The sequence below is a fragment of the Eriocheir sinensis genome, chromosome 32, assembly GCF_024679095.1.
Source record: "Eriocheir sinensis breed Jianghai 21 chromosome 32, ASM2467909v1, whole genome shotgun sequence".
NCBI classification, from domain to species: Eukaryota; Metazoa; Arthropoda; class Malacostraca; order Decapoda; family Varunidae; genus Eriocheir; species Eriocheir sinensis.
The window spans coordinates 16,789,450-16,805,491 of NC_066540.1; the positions used below are offsets into that span (position 1 = coordinate 16,789,450).

Here is a 16,042-nt window from a genome sequence, read left to right on the forward strand (position 1 = left end):
AACATCTGTGGTCATATGCCGGAGAGAGACAGAAAAGTTGGAAAGTTTGGTTTAGTGGGTGCAACATCTGTGGTCATATGCCGGAGAGAGACAGAAGGGGAAGGAAAAAGTTGGAAAGTTTGGTTTAGTCATGAACATCTGTGGTCATATGCCGGAGAGAGACAGAAGGGGAAGGAAAAAGTTGGAAAGTTTGGTTTAGTCGGCGCAACATCTGTGGTCATATGCCGGAGAGAGACAGAAGGGGAAGGAATTATAGGAGAAGGGAACAGACCCCAGGAGACGGGACACAACCCCCGATTAATACCTGGTACCCATTCACTGCTGGGTGGACAGGGGCACAGGGTATCGGAAAAGCCGCCCAATTTTTTCCCACTCCGCCTGGGAATTGAACCCGGGCTCTCTCGGTTGTGAGCTGAGTGTGCTAACCACTGCACCACGAAGCCCCATGAATGGCCAAGGAAGGGCGAGCTTGTAATATAGGCACAAAACACCCCATACCATCACCCCTACAACAACCCCCACCCCTATACTGTCATCCTTATAACCCTACACCCCCATACCATTCCCCATTACAGACCCATATCACATTCTCTCTCTCTCTCTCTCTCTCTCTCTCTCTCTCTCTCTCTCTCTCTCACCCATTACGGATTCCCTCCCCTTCTTTCTTCTTCTTTTCCTCCCTCCTTCTCTCATTACAACCCCCCTCCCCCCCCGCCCTACATACCATCCCCACCTATCCCCTCCCCATCCCCCCACACTCACCCAGCATTCCCCACCTATCCCCTCCCCTACAATCACACCCCCCCCCCACTCACCCAGCAGCCATCGCTTCCTCCTGCCTGCCCGCTCCATCTTCTCCTCAAACTCGGCCTTCTCTTGCTGTAGAATTTCATGAAGCGTGGCAGGCTCGGAGGGGGGCCCGGGGGTGTTGGCGGCCATGGGGGGTTGTTCCGCCCCGCCCCCGCCCACCCCGTCCTCGGCTCCCAAGGGGTCGAGGACATCGGGGTCGCTGAAGGCTGTGGAGAAGTAAGTAATAATAATAATAATAATAATAATAATAATAATAATAATAATAATAATAATAATAATAATAATGATAATAATAATAATGGTAATGATAGTTTTAATGAGGTTTGGTTAGGAGGTTAATAGTATCATCATCATCACCTCCATTCACCACCATCACCACCACCTCGATTCATCACCAATCTTGTCATCACCACACAGTTAGGTATATATATATGTTTGTTTAGGTATCATCATTTGTCATCATCACCTCCATCTCTGTCATCACCATCATCACCAATCTTGTCATCACCACTCATCACTGTTTTTCATCACCACCTCCATCTTTGTCATCACCACTGTCATCACCATCATCACCTCCACTCATCATCAATCTTGTCATCACCACTCATCGCTGTTTTTCATCACCACCTCCATCTCTGTCATCACCATCACCTCCATTCATCACCAATCTTGTCATCACCACTCATCACTGTTCTTCATCACCACCTCCATCTCTGTCATCACCATCACCTCCATTCATCACCAATCTTGTCATCACCACTCATCACTGTTTTTCATCACCACCTCCATCTCTGTCATCACCATCACCTCCATTCATCACCAATCTTGTCATCACCACACAGTTAGATTTGTTTAGTCATCACCATCTGTCATCACCACCACTCAATCATCACAACTGTTAGGTATGTCATCACCACCACCATCTCTGTCATCACCACCATCATCACCACTCTTGTATCACCACCAATTCTCTCATCATTATCACCACCAAACAGTTAGCTATATAAGTCATCACCATTTGTCATCACCATCACCACTACCACCCTCACCACCAATCCTGTCATCACCACCCTCATCACCAATCCTGTCATCACCACCATCACCACTACCACCCTCACCACCAATACTGTCATCACCACCATCACCACTACCACCCTCACCACCAATCCTGTCATCACCACCATCACCACTACCACCCTCATCACCAATCCTGTCATCACCACCAGTCAACACCACCAGAGTCATCACCCCTGTACAATTTAGCCATCACCACCATCCAACCACCATCACCACCACCACCACCACCACAAAGTTAGTCATCACCACCAGGCATCACCAGTCAACACCACGGCTACTCACCACCACCACCACCACCACCATCACCAGACAGCTCTTTCAGCAACCCCCCGTTGAAGTTGAGTGCTGTGGTGATGAAAGTGCGTTGAGATGGGACGCACACACACACACACACACACACACACACATAGTAAAATTTATACTATGATTTCTATTACATATATATATCAACTATGGAAATATATCTACTATTACTACTACTACTACTACTACTAATAATAATAATAATAATAATGAGAGAAAAACACACACACACACACACACACACACACACACACACACACACGATTGTTTAGGGAAGTATTGGTCGTCCGATATCGAAACAAGCATTACTAATAAATGCCACAAGCTCATACCAGTGGTTCAACAAAGCTCTGAAAGAAAATGAGTTAACCTCCAAAGCTCACCCGCGATTAGTCACCCGTTAACCTTCGTGGCAAGCACAAGCATTCAGCGTTCTGCCGCCCTGAGAAGCAGTCGGTCTAACCTCCCATCAGCGGTCGCCTCGTTGCTGCTACCAAGTTAACTACAAGCTACAAGGCCAGAGTCACCTCGCTGACCGGTTCAGACCACTAAATCTAAACCCCTCTACATCCTGGCTAAGTGACCCGCTGGCTATGTCCTTCCTGGGGCCCTGGGGTATGGGATGGGTCGGTGGGCGCTAAGCAGGGTAGTCTTCATAATTACTGAGGTGAGTTGGTGGGTGTGAGTTCGGCCTTGATGTATTGCTCGAAAATATCAATGACACATCCCCTAGCCTAACTTAACTTAGCTGCCCGACACATCCCACATCCAAGCCTGTCACCCCCTTCATACACCCCTTCACTCCTTCATTCCTTCATTCATTCATTCCACTGAATTCTGCGCTCCTTCTCTCTCTCCCTAACTAGTCCCTTCTCTTCTTCTTTCTTTTTTTTTTTTTTTTCTTCCTATATTTTTCTTCCTTCAAGTCTTTCTTTTTCTCTATTTTCTTTCTTGCAATCATTTCTCTCCTTTTTCTTCTCCATTTCCCTCTCCTTTTCATCTTTACTTTGTCCATTCATTCTCTCCTTTTCTCTCTCCTTCTCCTTCATTCTCTTCTTCACTCATTCACCCCTACGCCCCATCCCCACCCCTTCACCCCCTCATACCTCCAGGCTGGGTCTCCGCGCTGCAGTAATCGCACACCTCCTTCAAGGCCTCCACCTCGCGTTCCAACCACACGTAGAGTTGGTATCGCAGTTGCCCGCCATCCACCTCACAGCCCGTCGCCAGCGTAGCCAGGGACTCCATCATCATTTTGAGACACGAGATGAACTTCAGTTGCTGCGCCATGATGTCCAGTTGCTTGGGGCGGCCTGCAGGGGGTGGAGGGAGGGTCCGATAAGGCGTGGTAGCGGAGGGTGGATGGGACTGAGTTTAAGTGGTGTGGTTAGTGATGGTGGAGGAAGAGGGAGGGTGTGTGGTGAGTGTGTGTGGGAGAATGGGTGTGGCAGAGTGAGTGTAGGGAGGTATGGGTGTGGAGTGCGTGAGGGAGAGAGAGTGTGTGGGAGAAGTGAACAGGAGGAAGAAAGGAAGGGAGGGAAAAATGGGGAAAGGGGAGGGAAGGGGAAGGGAAGGGGAAGGAAAAAGTTGGAAAGTTTGGTTTAGTCGGCGCAACATCTGTGGTCATATGCCGGAGAGAGACAGAAGGGGAAGGAAAAAGTTGGAAAGTTTGGTTTAGTCGGCGCAACATCTGTGGTCATATGCCGGAGAGAGACAGAAGGGGAAGGAAAAAGTTGGAAAGTTTGGTTTAGTCGGCGCAACATCTGTGGTCATATGCTGGAGAGAGACAGAAGGGGAAGGAAAAAGTTGGAAAGTTTGGTTTAGTCAGCGCAACATCTGTGGTCATATGCTGGAGAGAGACAGAAGGGGAAGGAATTATAGGAGAAGGAAACAGACCCCAGGAGACAGGACACAACCCCCGATTAATACCTGGTACCCATTCACTGCTGGGTGGACAGGGGCGTAGGGTATCGGAAAAGCCGCCCAAATTTTTCCACTCCGCCCGGGAATCGAACCCGGGCTCTCTCGGTTGTGAGCTGAGTGTGCTAACCACTGCACCACGAAGCCCATGAAGAGAAGGAAGGAAATAACAGGAAAGGAGAAGGAATGAAGGAGGTAGGAAAAGAAGGAGAGGGAAGGAGGGAAAAAAAAAAGGAATGAAGGAAAGAAAGGAAGAAAGAAAGAAAAGGAAGAAAATGAAAGGAAATTTAGGAAGGAAGAAAATATAGACAAAATTAACCAAAACAAACACACACACACACACACATATACATACCACCATCATCATCATCAGCTCCTCCCTTCTCCTCCTCCTCCTCCTCCTCCGCCTCCTCCTCCTCCTCCTCCTCGTCATCCCCGCCTCCAAGTGAGAAATCCAGGTCCAGCTCATCCGCCTCCTGCCGGCGTGGAGTGAAGGTGGAGGAGGATGGAGCGGCCCAGTCGAAGGAGAGGCCTGCGGAGGGAGATAGAGCGAGAGAGATTAGAGAGAGTGAGAGAAAGAGAAGAGGGATGGAGGAAGAAATACAGAACAAGAGTTACAAGTGGAGTCCCAGAGGGGTCAGTGCTGCGAGCGAGAGATAGAGCGAGAGATAGAGCGAGAGATAGAGCGAGAGATTACGTAGAGCGAGAATGCGAAAGGCAGCAAAAAAGTGATAAATTAGAGCAAGATAAAAGAGGGGAGGAAGAAATAGAGCGAGAGATAGACTGGAACATTAGAGCGAGAGATTGCGTAGAGCGAGGATGCAAAAACTAGCAAGAGAGATAAATTAGGAGAGAGATATGAGATAAGAAAACAATATAATAATAATAATAATAATAATAATAATAATAATAATAATAATAATAATAATAATAATAATAATAATAATAGAAATATCAGCCTACCAGTGTCAGCCAAAGTGGTGTTAGCCCCGAGAGTCCCACTGCTGATTAGGCCTACTGATGGCTTCCTCTCCTTCGTGGGGCTGCCGAGAAGGTCTGTAGGAGGAGGAGGAGGAGGAGGAGGAGGAGGAGGATTAGTGATTTTAGGCATATTTATTCTCTGTCTCAATATCAGTCACACATACATTCCTTCTCTTCTTTCTTCCTTCAATTTCTCTCTTTCTTTCCTTCTCTCCTTTCTTCCTTCAATTTCTCTCTTTCTTTCCTTCTTTCCTTCTCTCCTTCCTTCTTTTAATTTCTCTCTTTCTTTCCTTCTTTCCTTCTCTCCTTCCTTCAATTTCTCTCTTTCTTTCCTTCTTTCCTTCTCTCCTTCCTTCTTTTAAATTGTCTCTTTCTTTCCTTCTTTCCTTCTCTCCTTCCTTCTTTTAATTTCTCTCTTTCTTTCCTTCTTTCCTTCTCTCCTTCCTTCTTTTAATTTCTCTCTTTCTTTCCTTCTCTCCTTCCTTCTTTTAAATTGTCTCTTTCTTTCCTTCTTTCCTTCTCTCCTTCCTTCTTTTAAATTGTCTCTTTCTTTCCTTCTTTCCTTCTCTCCTTCCTTCTTTTAAATTCTCTCCTTCTTTCCTTCTTTCCTTCTCTCCTTCCTTCTTTTAATTTCTCTCTTTCTTTCCTTCTCTCCTTTCTTCTTTCAATTTCTTTCTTTTTTTTCTTTTCTTTCTATCTCATTTTCCTTTCTTTCATTCATTCATTTCTTCATTCTCTCACATGCAGACTTAGACTTTCTTTCCTCTGCGTCCTTCCTTCCTTCCTTCCTTCCTTCCTTCATTCTTCAAAATTTCTCAATACACAAACATTCCTTCATTTCTCTCCTTTCTTTCTCCTCTTCCTTCCATTCCTTCCCTTCATTCTTCTCTTTCTTTCTCCTCTTCCTTCCTTACATCCTCTCCTTCCCTTCTACACACACTCAAACAAACACCCAAACACACATACACATCCCCCCACCCCCCATACACATACCTCCCGTGGTCGGCTCCTGCAGCTCAGTGACATTGTGAGGCAGCTTGGACAGCACCTCAAGGGCCAGGGTGGGGCAACCGGCGGTGAGGTGGGCGTGCGCTGTGGTGAAGTACAACCGGCGCTCAGCAGGCGTCATAGTGCTCCCATACACGCTCGTCTGCTGACCTGCGCTGAGTCTGTGTGGTGGGGAGGGCGGTGGTGGTGGTAGGAATAGGGGGGGGTGGTACGGGAGGGGAAGGTTGGGAAGGAAAGGGTATGGAAGGGTTGGGAAAGGTTAGGAAGGGGAGGGAAGGATATGGGTTAGGAAGGGAAGGGTTTGAAAGGGTTGGGTAAGGTTAAGAAGGGGTTGGAATGGTTAGGAAGGGTTAGGAAGGGTAAGGGTTAGGAAGGGAAGGGTTGGGCAGGGATAGGAACAAAAGGGAAGGGTTGGGTAAGGTTAAGAAGGGGTTGAAATGGTTAGGAAGGGTTAGGAAGGGAAGGGAAGGGAAGGGAAGGGAAAGGAAGGGTAGGGAAGGGAAGGGAATGGTAAGGAAGGGAATGGTGGGGTTAGGAAGGGAAATGAAGGGAAGGAAGGAAGGAAGGAAGGAAAGAAGGAAGGAAGGAAAAGAAGAAAAAATATATAATGAATGAAATAACACACACACACACACACACCTTCCTTCCTTCCTTCCCTCTTTCCTTCCTCCACATTCTGACCCCCCACCCCACCCCTCATCCACCCCCACCAACCCACCTGGATGCCATGAGGGTGGCTGCACCTCCTCCTTTGGCTGTGTTGGCAATGCACTGGCGGATGAGCAGTGGATGAGTGCGTAGGTAGATGTAGAAATTGAAGACACTGGGGTCGGCTGAGAGAGAGAGAGAGAGAGAGAGAGAGTGAGAGGGAGGGAGGGATAAGTTCGACACATACATATATACACACATAGAGGGAAAACGCACACACACACACACACACACATATACACACCCCCGCACCACCTCCTCCACCATCCACATACCAGCTGAAACCGACGACCCGAACATCTTCCGCCTGAATCCGCCTCCGACGTAATCCGGGTGGTGGATACCGAGGGTGACCTGAGTGCGGAGGAGTGTGTTGAGAGACCCACTGTAATCCTTAAGCATCCAGAACGCAACCGAGCGCAGGAACGGATCGGGGTGCATCCGCATGACGCACGGTTGAGGGTCCGAGGCGGAGGTGGTTATGGTGGCGAGGTTGTCATCCGCGGTGAGACTGACGAGCTCGGTTGCCCCGGTTTCGTCGTATCCGAGGACCCGGGTGTAGAGCATTTTCCGGAGGGTCGGGGGAACAGCCTCAAACTCCCCCTCGTAGAGCCTGATGATGACGATGGCCAGCTGTTCATCCTGGAGCTTGTTCAACACCACCTGGGGGAGATGAAGGAGGAGGAGGAGGAGGAGGAGGGAAAGAGGAAGAAGAAAGAGAATGGAAGTGAAGGGAGAGAAAGGAAAAGGAGAGAGAGGAGGAGAGAAAACGGAGAGAGGAAGAAGAGAGAGAGAGACAGGAATGAGAGAATGAAGGAAGAGATGAAAAGGGAGTGGAGGGAGAGAAAGGAAAAGAAGAGAGGAGGAGAGAGGAGGAGGAGGAGGAGGAGGAGGAGAGATGAGGGTTAGTAAGGGCGCAATGTACAAATAATAATAATAATAATAATAATAATAATAATAATAATAATAATAATGAATGTTTTTTAATAGATTACGAATACACAATCTCTCTCTCTCTCTCTCTCTCTCTCTCTCTCTCTCTCTCTCTCTCTCTCTCTCATTCCCTTCAATCCTACCCTTTCCCTTCCTTCCCTTCCCTTCCCTTACCTTCCCTCTCCTTCCTATCCTATCCCTTCCCTATCCTTCTTACCCCTTCCCTTTCCTTCTCTCCTCCTTCCTCTCCCTTACCTAGCCTTCTCTTCCCTTTCCTTACAAACACTCCCCCACAACCCTTATCCTCCCTTCCCTCTCCCTCTTTCATCTCCTTCTCCCCTCCTCTACCCTCCCTTCTTCCTCACACACACACACACACACACACACACACACCGACCCACCTCCAGAGCATCCTTGAGAGCCCCAGCAAGGAGGAAGAAGGCCGCCGCGTGCTCGAACCGCTGCTTTCCGAGGAGGGCAAAGGCGTTCTTGAGGGCAGCCTTCCTCCAGCGCTCCTCGGCGAAGTTGTTTGAGAAGAAGTCGGTCATCCGCTTGTCGTCGATGGAGCGGAACAGACCCCACACCAGGCTCTTCTTCTTCATGGCCAGGTAGTAGATGGCGGCGTCCAGTGGGTCCCTGCGCATGAGGAAGGCGGCCTTGGCGATCTGTGGGGTGTGGGGTTATATAGGGTTAGGTTAGGTTAGGTTAGGTTAGGTTAGGTTAGGTTAGGTTAGGTTAGGTTAGGTTAGGTTAGGTTAGGTTAGGTTAGGTGTGGTTAGGTTAGGTTAAGTTAGGTTAGGTTAGGTTAGGTTAGGTTAGGTTAAGTTAGGTTAGGTTAGGAGGGGTGAAGGAGAGAGGAAGGTTGGGAGGAAGGAAAGGAAGGAGGAAAAGGAAAGGAAGGAATGGAATGGAGGGGAAAGGCAAGGAAAAGAAAGGAAAGAAGAGACAGGAAATGAAGGAAAATGAGTGAAGAAAGGACTCAGAGAAGGAAAGAAGGAAAAGAAAGAAGAAAGGAAGAGAATGCAAAATGCGAGGAAGACAGGAAGGAAAAGAAGGAAGAAAGGACTGAGAGAAAGAGAGAAGGACAAAAAGGAGAGGAAAACAGGAAGGAAAAGAAGGAAGAAAGGACTGAGAGAAAGAGAGAAGGACAAAAAGGAGAGGAAAACAGGAAGGAAAAGAAGGAAGAAAGGACTGAGAGAAAGAGAGAAGGACAAAAAGGAGAGGAAAACAGGAAGGAAAGAAGGAAGAAAGGACTGAGAGAAAGAGAGAAGGACAAAAAGGAGAGGAAAACAGGAAGGAAAAGAAGGAAGAAAGGACTCAGAGAAAGAAAGAAGGACAAAAAGGAGAGGAAAACAGGAAGGAAAAGAAGGAAGAAAGGACTCAGAGAAAGAGAGAAGGACAAAAAGGAGAGGAAAACAGGAAGGAAAAGAAGGAAGAAAGGACTCAGAGAAAGAGAGAAGGACAAAAAGGAGAGGAAAACAGGAAGGAAAAGAAGGAAGAAAGGACTCAGAGAAAGAGAGAAGGACAAAAAGGAGAGGAAAACAGGAAGGAAAGAAGGAAGAAAGGACTGAGAGAAAGAAAGAAGGACAAAAAGGAGAGGAAGACAGGAAGGAAAAGAAGGAAGAAAGGACTGAGAGAAAGAGAGAAGGACAAAAAGGAGAGGAAAACAGGAGGGAAAGAAGGAAGAAAGGACTGAGAGAAAGAGAGAAGGACAAAAAGGAGAGGAAAACAGGAAGGAAAAGAAGGAAGAAAGGACTGAGAGAAAGAGAGAAGGACAAAAAGGAGAGGAAGACAGGAAGGAAAGAAGGAAGAAAGGACTGAGAGAAAGAGAGAAGGACAAAAAGGAGAGGAAAACAGGAAGGAAAAGAAGGAAGAAAGGACTGAGAGAAAGAGAGAAGGACAAAAAGGAGAGGAAGACAGGAAGGAAAAGGAAGAAAAATACAGGAAAGGAAAGAAAGAACACAAAGGAAGGAGAAATAAGGAATGAAAAAGAGAGAAAGAAAACAAAAAATAACCAAAACGCAACAAACAACAACAATAACACTACTACTACTACTACTACTACTACTACTTCTACTACTACTACTACTACTACTACTACTACTCACCTTGTTGAAGCAAAGAGTTAGCAGTGTATTGTTCCTGACCCACCACCCGAAACCCAACTCCCTCAGCTCGGACCAGCGTGGATTGCCCTGCGGTTGACGTCGGTGGTCGTCGGTGGAGGGGAGAAGAGAGTGGAATATTGGTGGAAATTGATGGTTACTCACTCACCCACTCAATTATGCGTTCCTTTGTCCCACCCATGTTCTTGTAAAAACCCATCCCATGCACCCATACATCTTGCCCCCTCCCCCTTCCCTTCCTTCCTTCCTTCTATATCCCTCCCTTCCTCCTTCTCCCTCCTTCCTTCCTTCATCCTAACCCAGCTATCACACCTTCCTTCCCTCCTTCTATCTCCCTCACTCCTTCTCCTTCTTCTTTCCTCCCTTCCTCCTTCTCTCCCTTCCCTTTCCTTCCTTCACCCTAACTCAGCCACCCTCCCTTCCTTTGTCCCATCCATAGACCTCCCTTCTTTCCCCACTCTCCCTCCCTTCCTTCCCTTCCTTATTCTTTCTTTCCATATTTTTTTCATTTTCTCTCCTTTCCTTCATTTTTCCCTCCCTTCCTTCCTTCCTTTCCTTTCTTTCCATTCTTCCTTCCTCCTCTATTTCCTTCCTCTTTTCCTATTCTCTCCTTCCCTCTCTCTCACACACACACTCCATCTGCACCCTCCCCCACACCCCCCACACACCCACCTGTCGCATGGAGGGGATGAAATCAAGCAGCTCCTCTTGGCTCTCAGAATGGAATGCCCAGACGAAATTGTGACTCCCAATACCGGTCTTCTGAAGGGCGGCGCGCTGGGCGATGGGGAGGCACCGCAGAAGATAGGTGTGATGACGCATGGCTAGCAGGAAGCGCAGCCCACAGTCGTCTAGGGTCTCTGTGGGGGGTGCGGTGAGGTGTGTTAGGGGTGGGTTAGTGTGGGGTTGCATTGGGTGGGTACGGGGTGAGACTGTGGAGGAAGGGAATGGGGCAGTAATAGGGAAGCGAAGGGAAGGGAAGAAATGGATTGAAAGGGATGGAAGGGAAAGAGAAGGAAAAGGAAGAGAAACGAAGGGAAGGAAGGAAAGAGAAGGGAAGGGAAAGGAAGAGAAACGAAGGGAAGGAAGGAAAGAGAAGGGAAGGGAAAGGAAGAGAAAGAAAGGGAAGAGAAAGGAAAGGAAGGACCTGTAAAAACTACCCCCCCCTCCCCCCCCGCCCCCCCAATACTCACCCATGGAAGGCTCATCGGTACCAGTGCGCGAGAATGTCTCCTTGGCCAGCGCTTCCTTGGCCTTGTTGATGTCAAAGCGATCGGCGAAGTCCACATTGCAGGAGGCCACGGTGTCCGCCAGGGCCAGGAGGTGCATCTGGTCAAGGCTGGAGAGGCCGGGCAGGTGGGTATGGGTCAGCAGTGTTGCCAGAATCTGCGCCTGTGTGGGAGCGAGAGACATAGATTTATATAGATGGGTGTGGAACCAGGGATTTATACTTAGTAAGGGGATGATTTACATAGATTTATATAGATATTATTAAAGGGGAGATTTACATAGATTTACATAGATATTACCAAAGGGGAGATGTACATAGATTTATATAGATATTCAGGCCCTTCTTCATTTTCTCTTTCCTCCTCCTCCTCCTCCTCCTCCTTACCTGTCGTGGTCCAAAGAAGGTGATGCCCTTAGACTCATGGGATAGGCTCTTCCTCCTCCCTCCTCCCGCGGCCATCTCCTCCTCCTCCTCCAGGGTCAGGTCATCATCATCCCCCCCCAGGGTCGGGCCGCCAAACAGCTCAGCGTACGCCTGTGGGGGATAGGGAGATAAGGCTCGGTTAGGTTAGGTTAGGTTAGGTTAGGATAGGACCTGGGAGTGTGTGTTACCAGGCTACCAGTGAAGGGATATCCAGCACACCAATACCACATGGGAAACACTCCACTATCCACCACAGAGGCAGAGAAAGACCTGGGAGTGTATGTTACCAGGCTACCAGTGAAGGCCAAATCCAGCACACCAATACCACATGGGAAACACTCCACTATCCACCACAGAGGCAGAGAAAGACCTGGGAGTGTGTTACCAGGCTACCAGTGAAGGCCAAATCCATGCCCTAATCGCAGCGGACGGGTTAAACAGCTTTGGGTTAGATAAGGTTAGATTAGGATAGCTTAAGGTTATGTTATCCTGAACTTATCTTTTATCCTTCCTCCCTAAAACAAGAAGTATACAGAAACACACAGAGTAGCGGGCTTTTTTTTTCATTACTGTTTTCTCATTTTTTGCCCTTGAACTGTTTCCTTCCTTCCTTCCTTCCTTCCTTCCTTCCTTCTACCTCTTCCTTCATTTCTTCCTCTCTGTTTTTCCCTCCTCTTCCTCCTTTCTTCTCTTTATTTCTTCCTTTTCTTCCCTTTCTCCTTCTCTCATCCTTCCCTTCCTTCCCTCCTCCTCCTCCTCCTCCTCAATCTTTCCTCGCTCTTCTCCTCTCATCCTTCCCTTTCCTAACCTTCTCCTCCTCCTCAATCTTTCCTCCTTCTTCTCCTCTCTCTTCTTCCCTTCCTTCCCTCCTCCTCCTCCTCCTCCTCAGTTTCCCTCTCCGCCACTCACGTCCTCCTTGGCGGCATTGGGAGCGGCGGCTGAAGACCCCCGGCGGTGGTGGTAGGTAGGGTGGCGGTGCTGCTGGTTGGCGGTGTCGCGGTCAGCCTCCAGGAGCAACCACAGGGGCAGCGGGGGGATGGCCGTCACCTCGATGTAGTCCAGGGTGAGCTCCTCCGCCAGCAAGGTGATGGAGCCGCGGCCGCCCTCCCTGCCGGCCTGCATAGGGTGGGGGGGTGGGGGGAATGTGAAAGGGGAAGGGTGAGAAGGGGGGGGTGGGGGAAGGGTGAGAAATTGGGGAAGAGGGAAGGAAAGGGATTTTGAGGTATTTTAAGTCTTCACCCTAAAACACCCTAATTGTTATCACCCTTAAAGCACCTCATAATCACCCTATATTTCAACCTTGTATAGGCCATCTGACCCCCCACTCCCTCATTGTCACCCTAAACAAGCATCATCACCCTTACAGCATCTCATAATCACCCTAGACATTATTAGAACCCTGTATTGACCCCATGACCCCCCCCCACTCCCTCATTGTCACCCTAAACAAACATCATCACCCTTACAGCCCCTTATAATCACCCTATATTTCAACCCTGTATTGACCATCTGACCCTCCCCCCCTGCACCCTAGGACACTCACAGAGGGGGGGGGGATGAAAAAAAATCTATATATCTCAGTCACCCTAATCAAGCATCATCACCCTAGACCTTATTTCAACCCAGTATTGACCCCCTGACACCCCTCCCCCCCACCCACCCCACACCCTAGGGCACTCACAGAGCCAGCCTGGGTGCCGGAGACGGAGAGGGTGCGCGATCGTGACCACACCCTAGACCTGGAATCATCCTGGTCGCTGAGGCTGATGCGACCCGGTGCCTCGCTCCCACGCTGGCCGAGCTGGGATAGACACCTGGGGGGGAGGGGAAGGAGGGGGGGGGGGGTAAATAGACAGTAGGGAAGGGAGGCAATGGATTAGAAGGGAAGGAAGGGAAGGAAAAAGAAGGGCAGGGAAAGAGAAGGAGAAAGAAGAGAAAGAAGGAGGAGAGAGGGAATGAGAGGGAAGGGAAAGGAAGAGAAGGTGCGGAAGTAGGGGAGAAAGGGGGAGAGAGAGAGAGAGTGAGAGAGATAGAGAAGGAAAGGGAGGAGAGAGAGAGAGAGAGAGAGAGAGAGAGAGAGAGAGAGAGAGAGAGAGAGAGAGAGAGAGAGAGAGAGAGAGAGAGAGAGAGAGAGAGAGAGAGAGAGAGAGAGAGAGAGAGAGAGAGAGAGAGAGAGAGAGAGAGAGAGAGAGAGAGAGAGAGAGAGAGAATAGAAAAAAAATGTCAGAAAGCTATTTTTTAACCCCAAAACACACACACAAACACACAAACACACATGCCCCGCCCCGCCCCGCTTCATGCCCCGCCCCGCCCCGCCCCGCCTCACCTAACCAGATGAGCGAGGATGGCCTTGACCCGGCGTATCTTCCCCGAATTGAGGAGCTCCATCAGCTGGCGGGGGTGGTACTGGGGCAGGACCGGGGACGCCATGTGCCCCGCCTCAAAGATACCCGACAGGGGCGCCTCATCCCCCGACAGGCTGCCCCCGCCGCTCCCCCCGCTGCTACTGGCCCCCGCCCCGCTTATGGCCTCCCCCAGACCTGTAGAGGGGAAGAGGTAGGGTGAAGGAAGGGAGGAAGAGAGGGAAGGGTGAGATTTTGGGGGATATTTTTATATTTCACCCTAATTATCACCCTATTTTCCTCTACCTCATATCACCCTTGTTTCCTATTTCAAGAAGTGTGGGGTGGTGGAAGAATCATCACCCTATTTCACCCTAATTCTCATCCTAGCTTGACATCTTCCTGCATCACCCTACATCATTCTAATTTGCCCTTATCATCATCCTAGGCAATGTGTCACCCTATTTCCACCCTAGCAGACACCCTAACTTCCTGCCTCACCCTACCACCTCTGCAACACCCTTATAATCAACCCTTATCAATACCCTTGACTATGTACCTATCACCCTAGCTTATCCTGCATCACCCTATTTCACCCTAGACTACATATCTCTCTGTTTCACTCTATCACCCTAATTTCACCCTAACTTCCTCTGCCTCACCCTACCTTTCTTCATCTTGGTGTCGAGGGCGGCCAGCACCGAGTATGATGTCACCCTGGCCATTCCTGAGGCGCCTCCCTTGGGGTGATGCGCCGACCCCTGGAGGTAGGTCTTGAGGTTGGCTTCTGTCAGCTCTCGCGCCATCCCCATATCCTCATCCACCTCCTCCCCCTCGTCCTGCTCCTCCTCCTTCTGCACTTCCTCGGGCGGTGGGAGGATGCTCGGTGTGGTGGTGGTGGTGATGTGGGATTTGGTGTGGTCAACTGTGGGGGTGAGAAGGGGAGGTGAGGAGATGGGAGGTGGTGAAGGGGAGGGAGAGGGGTGAGAGGGATTGGGAGGAAAGAGAAGGAAGGAAAGGGGTATAGCAAGAAAGGAAGGAGAGAGAGAGAGGAGAGAAAGTAAGGTGAGAAGAGAGTAAAGGAAGGAAGGGAAGGAAGGAAGGAGAAAGGTGAGAGGGAATGGAAGGAAAGGAGAGGAAGGAAGGAGCAGGGGATAGGAAGAAAGGAAGGAAGGGATAGGAAGGAGGGAAGGAGAGGAAGGAGAGGAAATAAGGAAGGAAGGAGAGAGAGGAAAAAGTTAAGAGAGAAGACAGTAGAAGGAAGGAAGGAAGAAGACAAGTTAGAAGAGGAGAGAAGAAGGGAAGGAAAAGAAAGGAAAGGAAGAAGGAATGAAGGAAAACGAGGAGAAGGAGGAGAAGGGTAAGAAGGAAGGGAACAACGGAAGGAGGAAGAGACAATCCAATCCCTTCCGTCCTTCCGATCCCATGCCCATACCCACCTGGATCATGCCACTGGGTATAGACGTGAACTTCATTGTCCATGCCCACCACGAGGATGCCATCGCGCACCCACGATACTTGCATGGGGAGGGGTGCGAGGCCGTCCGCTGTGGCGAGGGAGAGCCGCTGGAGTCGCATCCATCTGGTAAGGGGCGCAGGGTAGGGTAGGGTGTGTTAGTGGGGTGTGTGGGTCTGGTGTCTGTCTGTCTGTGTCTGTCTCTGTCTGTCTATCTGTTCCTATGTCACAGTTTCCTTCACTGCTATATTCTCTCTCTCTCTCTCTCTCTCTCTCTCTCTCTCTCTCTCACACACACACACACACACACACACCCATCCACACCAATTTCTTGTCTGCCCTGTCTGTCTATCCATCCATCCATCTGTCTGTCCATCTATCCATCTATCACCCCACCTCCCCCCCCCTCACCTGGGCAGCTTGGTGTCGGACAGAGTATGCATTGACATCGACTTCTGAAGGACCGGTCGGGAAGTTGCCATTGATGTCGTCCGCCCCTCCTTGTCCTTCTTCTTCTCCGATCCGCTGGTCACCATGGCAACCTCTTCCGCCACGCTGGTGTACACGACAACCTGGGGGTGGAGGGGGTAAGGGGGGCAGGTTAGGGGTTGTATGAAAGAGGTGGTTTAGGAGAGGGATGGGAAGGGGAGGAATGGGGAGGTATTTTAAGGTAAGGTAAGGTAAGGTAACACACATATGCGCACACACACACACACACACACAC

General features: G+C 49.5%; 1 protein-coding gene across 5 annotated transcripts in view; it reads right to left on the reverse strand.

Annotated features, from left to right (window-relative positions):
- LOC127006305 (dmX-like protein 2) overlaps positions 1–16,042 on the reverse strand; it is a 66,967-nt gene that overhangs the window by 31,343 nt on the left and 19,582 nt on the right. For 3 of the 5 annotated variants that reach the window (XM_050876021.1, XM_050876017.1, XM_050876018.1), the window contains exons 24-42: positions 15,730–15,890; positions 15,302–15,444; positions 14,530–14,787; positions 13,847–14,060; positions 13,202–13,334; positions 12,430–12,636; positions 11,482–11,631; positions 11,060–11,258; positions 10,539–10,726; positions 9,849–9,935; positions 8,142–8,405; positions 7,083–7,470; positions 6,818–6,932; positions 6,085–6,260; positions 5,074–5,166; positions 4,466–4,642; positions 3,297–3,503; positions 2,170–2,232; positions 816–1,016 (exon numbers count right to left, since the gene is read on the reverse strand). In XM_050876021.1, the coding sequence (XP_050731978.1) occupies positions 816–1,016; positions 2,170–2,232; positions 3,297–3,503; positions 4,466–4,642; positions 5,074–5,166; positions 6,085–6,260; positions 6,818–6,932; positions 7,083–7,470; positions 8,142–8,405; positions 9,849–9,935; positions 10,539–10,726; positions 11,060–11,258; positions 11,482–11,631; positions 12,430–12,636; positions 13,202–13,334; positions 13,847–14,060; positions 14,530–14,787; positions 15,302–15,444; positions 15,730–15,890 (3,424 nt within the window). The remainder of the gene's footprint in view (positions 1–815; positions 1,017–2,169; positions 2,233–3,296; positions 3,504–4,465; positions 4,643–5,073; positions 5,167–6,084; positions 6,261–6,817; positions 6,933–7,082; positions 7,471–8,141; positions 8,406–9,848; positions 9,936–10,538; positions 10,727–11,059; positions 11,259–11,481; positions 11,632–12,429; positions 12,637–13,201; positions 13,335–13,846; positions 14,061–14,529; positions 14,788–15,301; positions 15,445–15,729; positions 15,891–16,042) is intronic. The other 2 variants (XM_050876019.1, XM_050876020.1) reach the window with 2 other exon arrangements.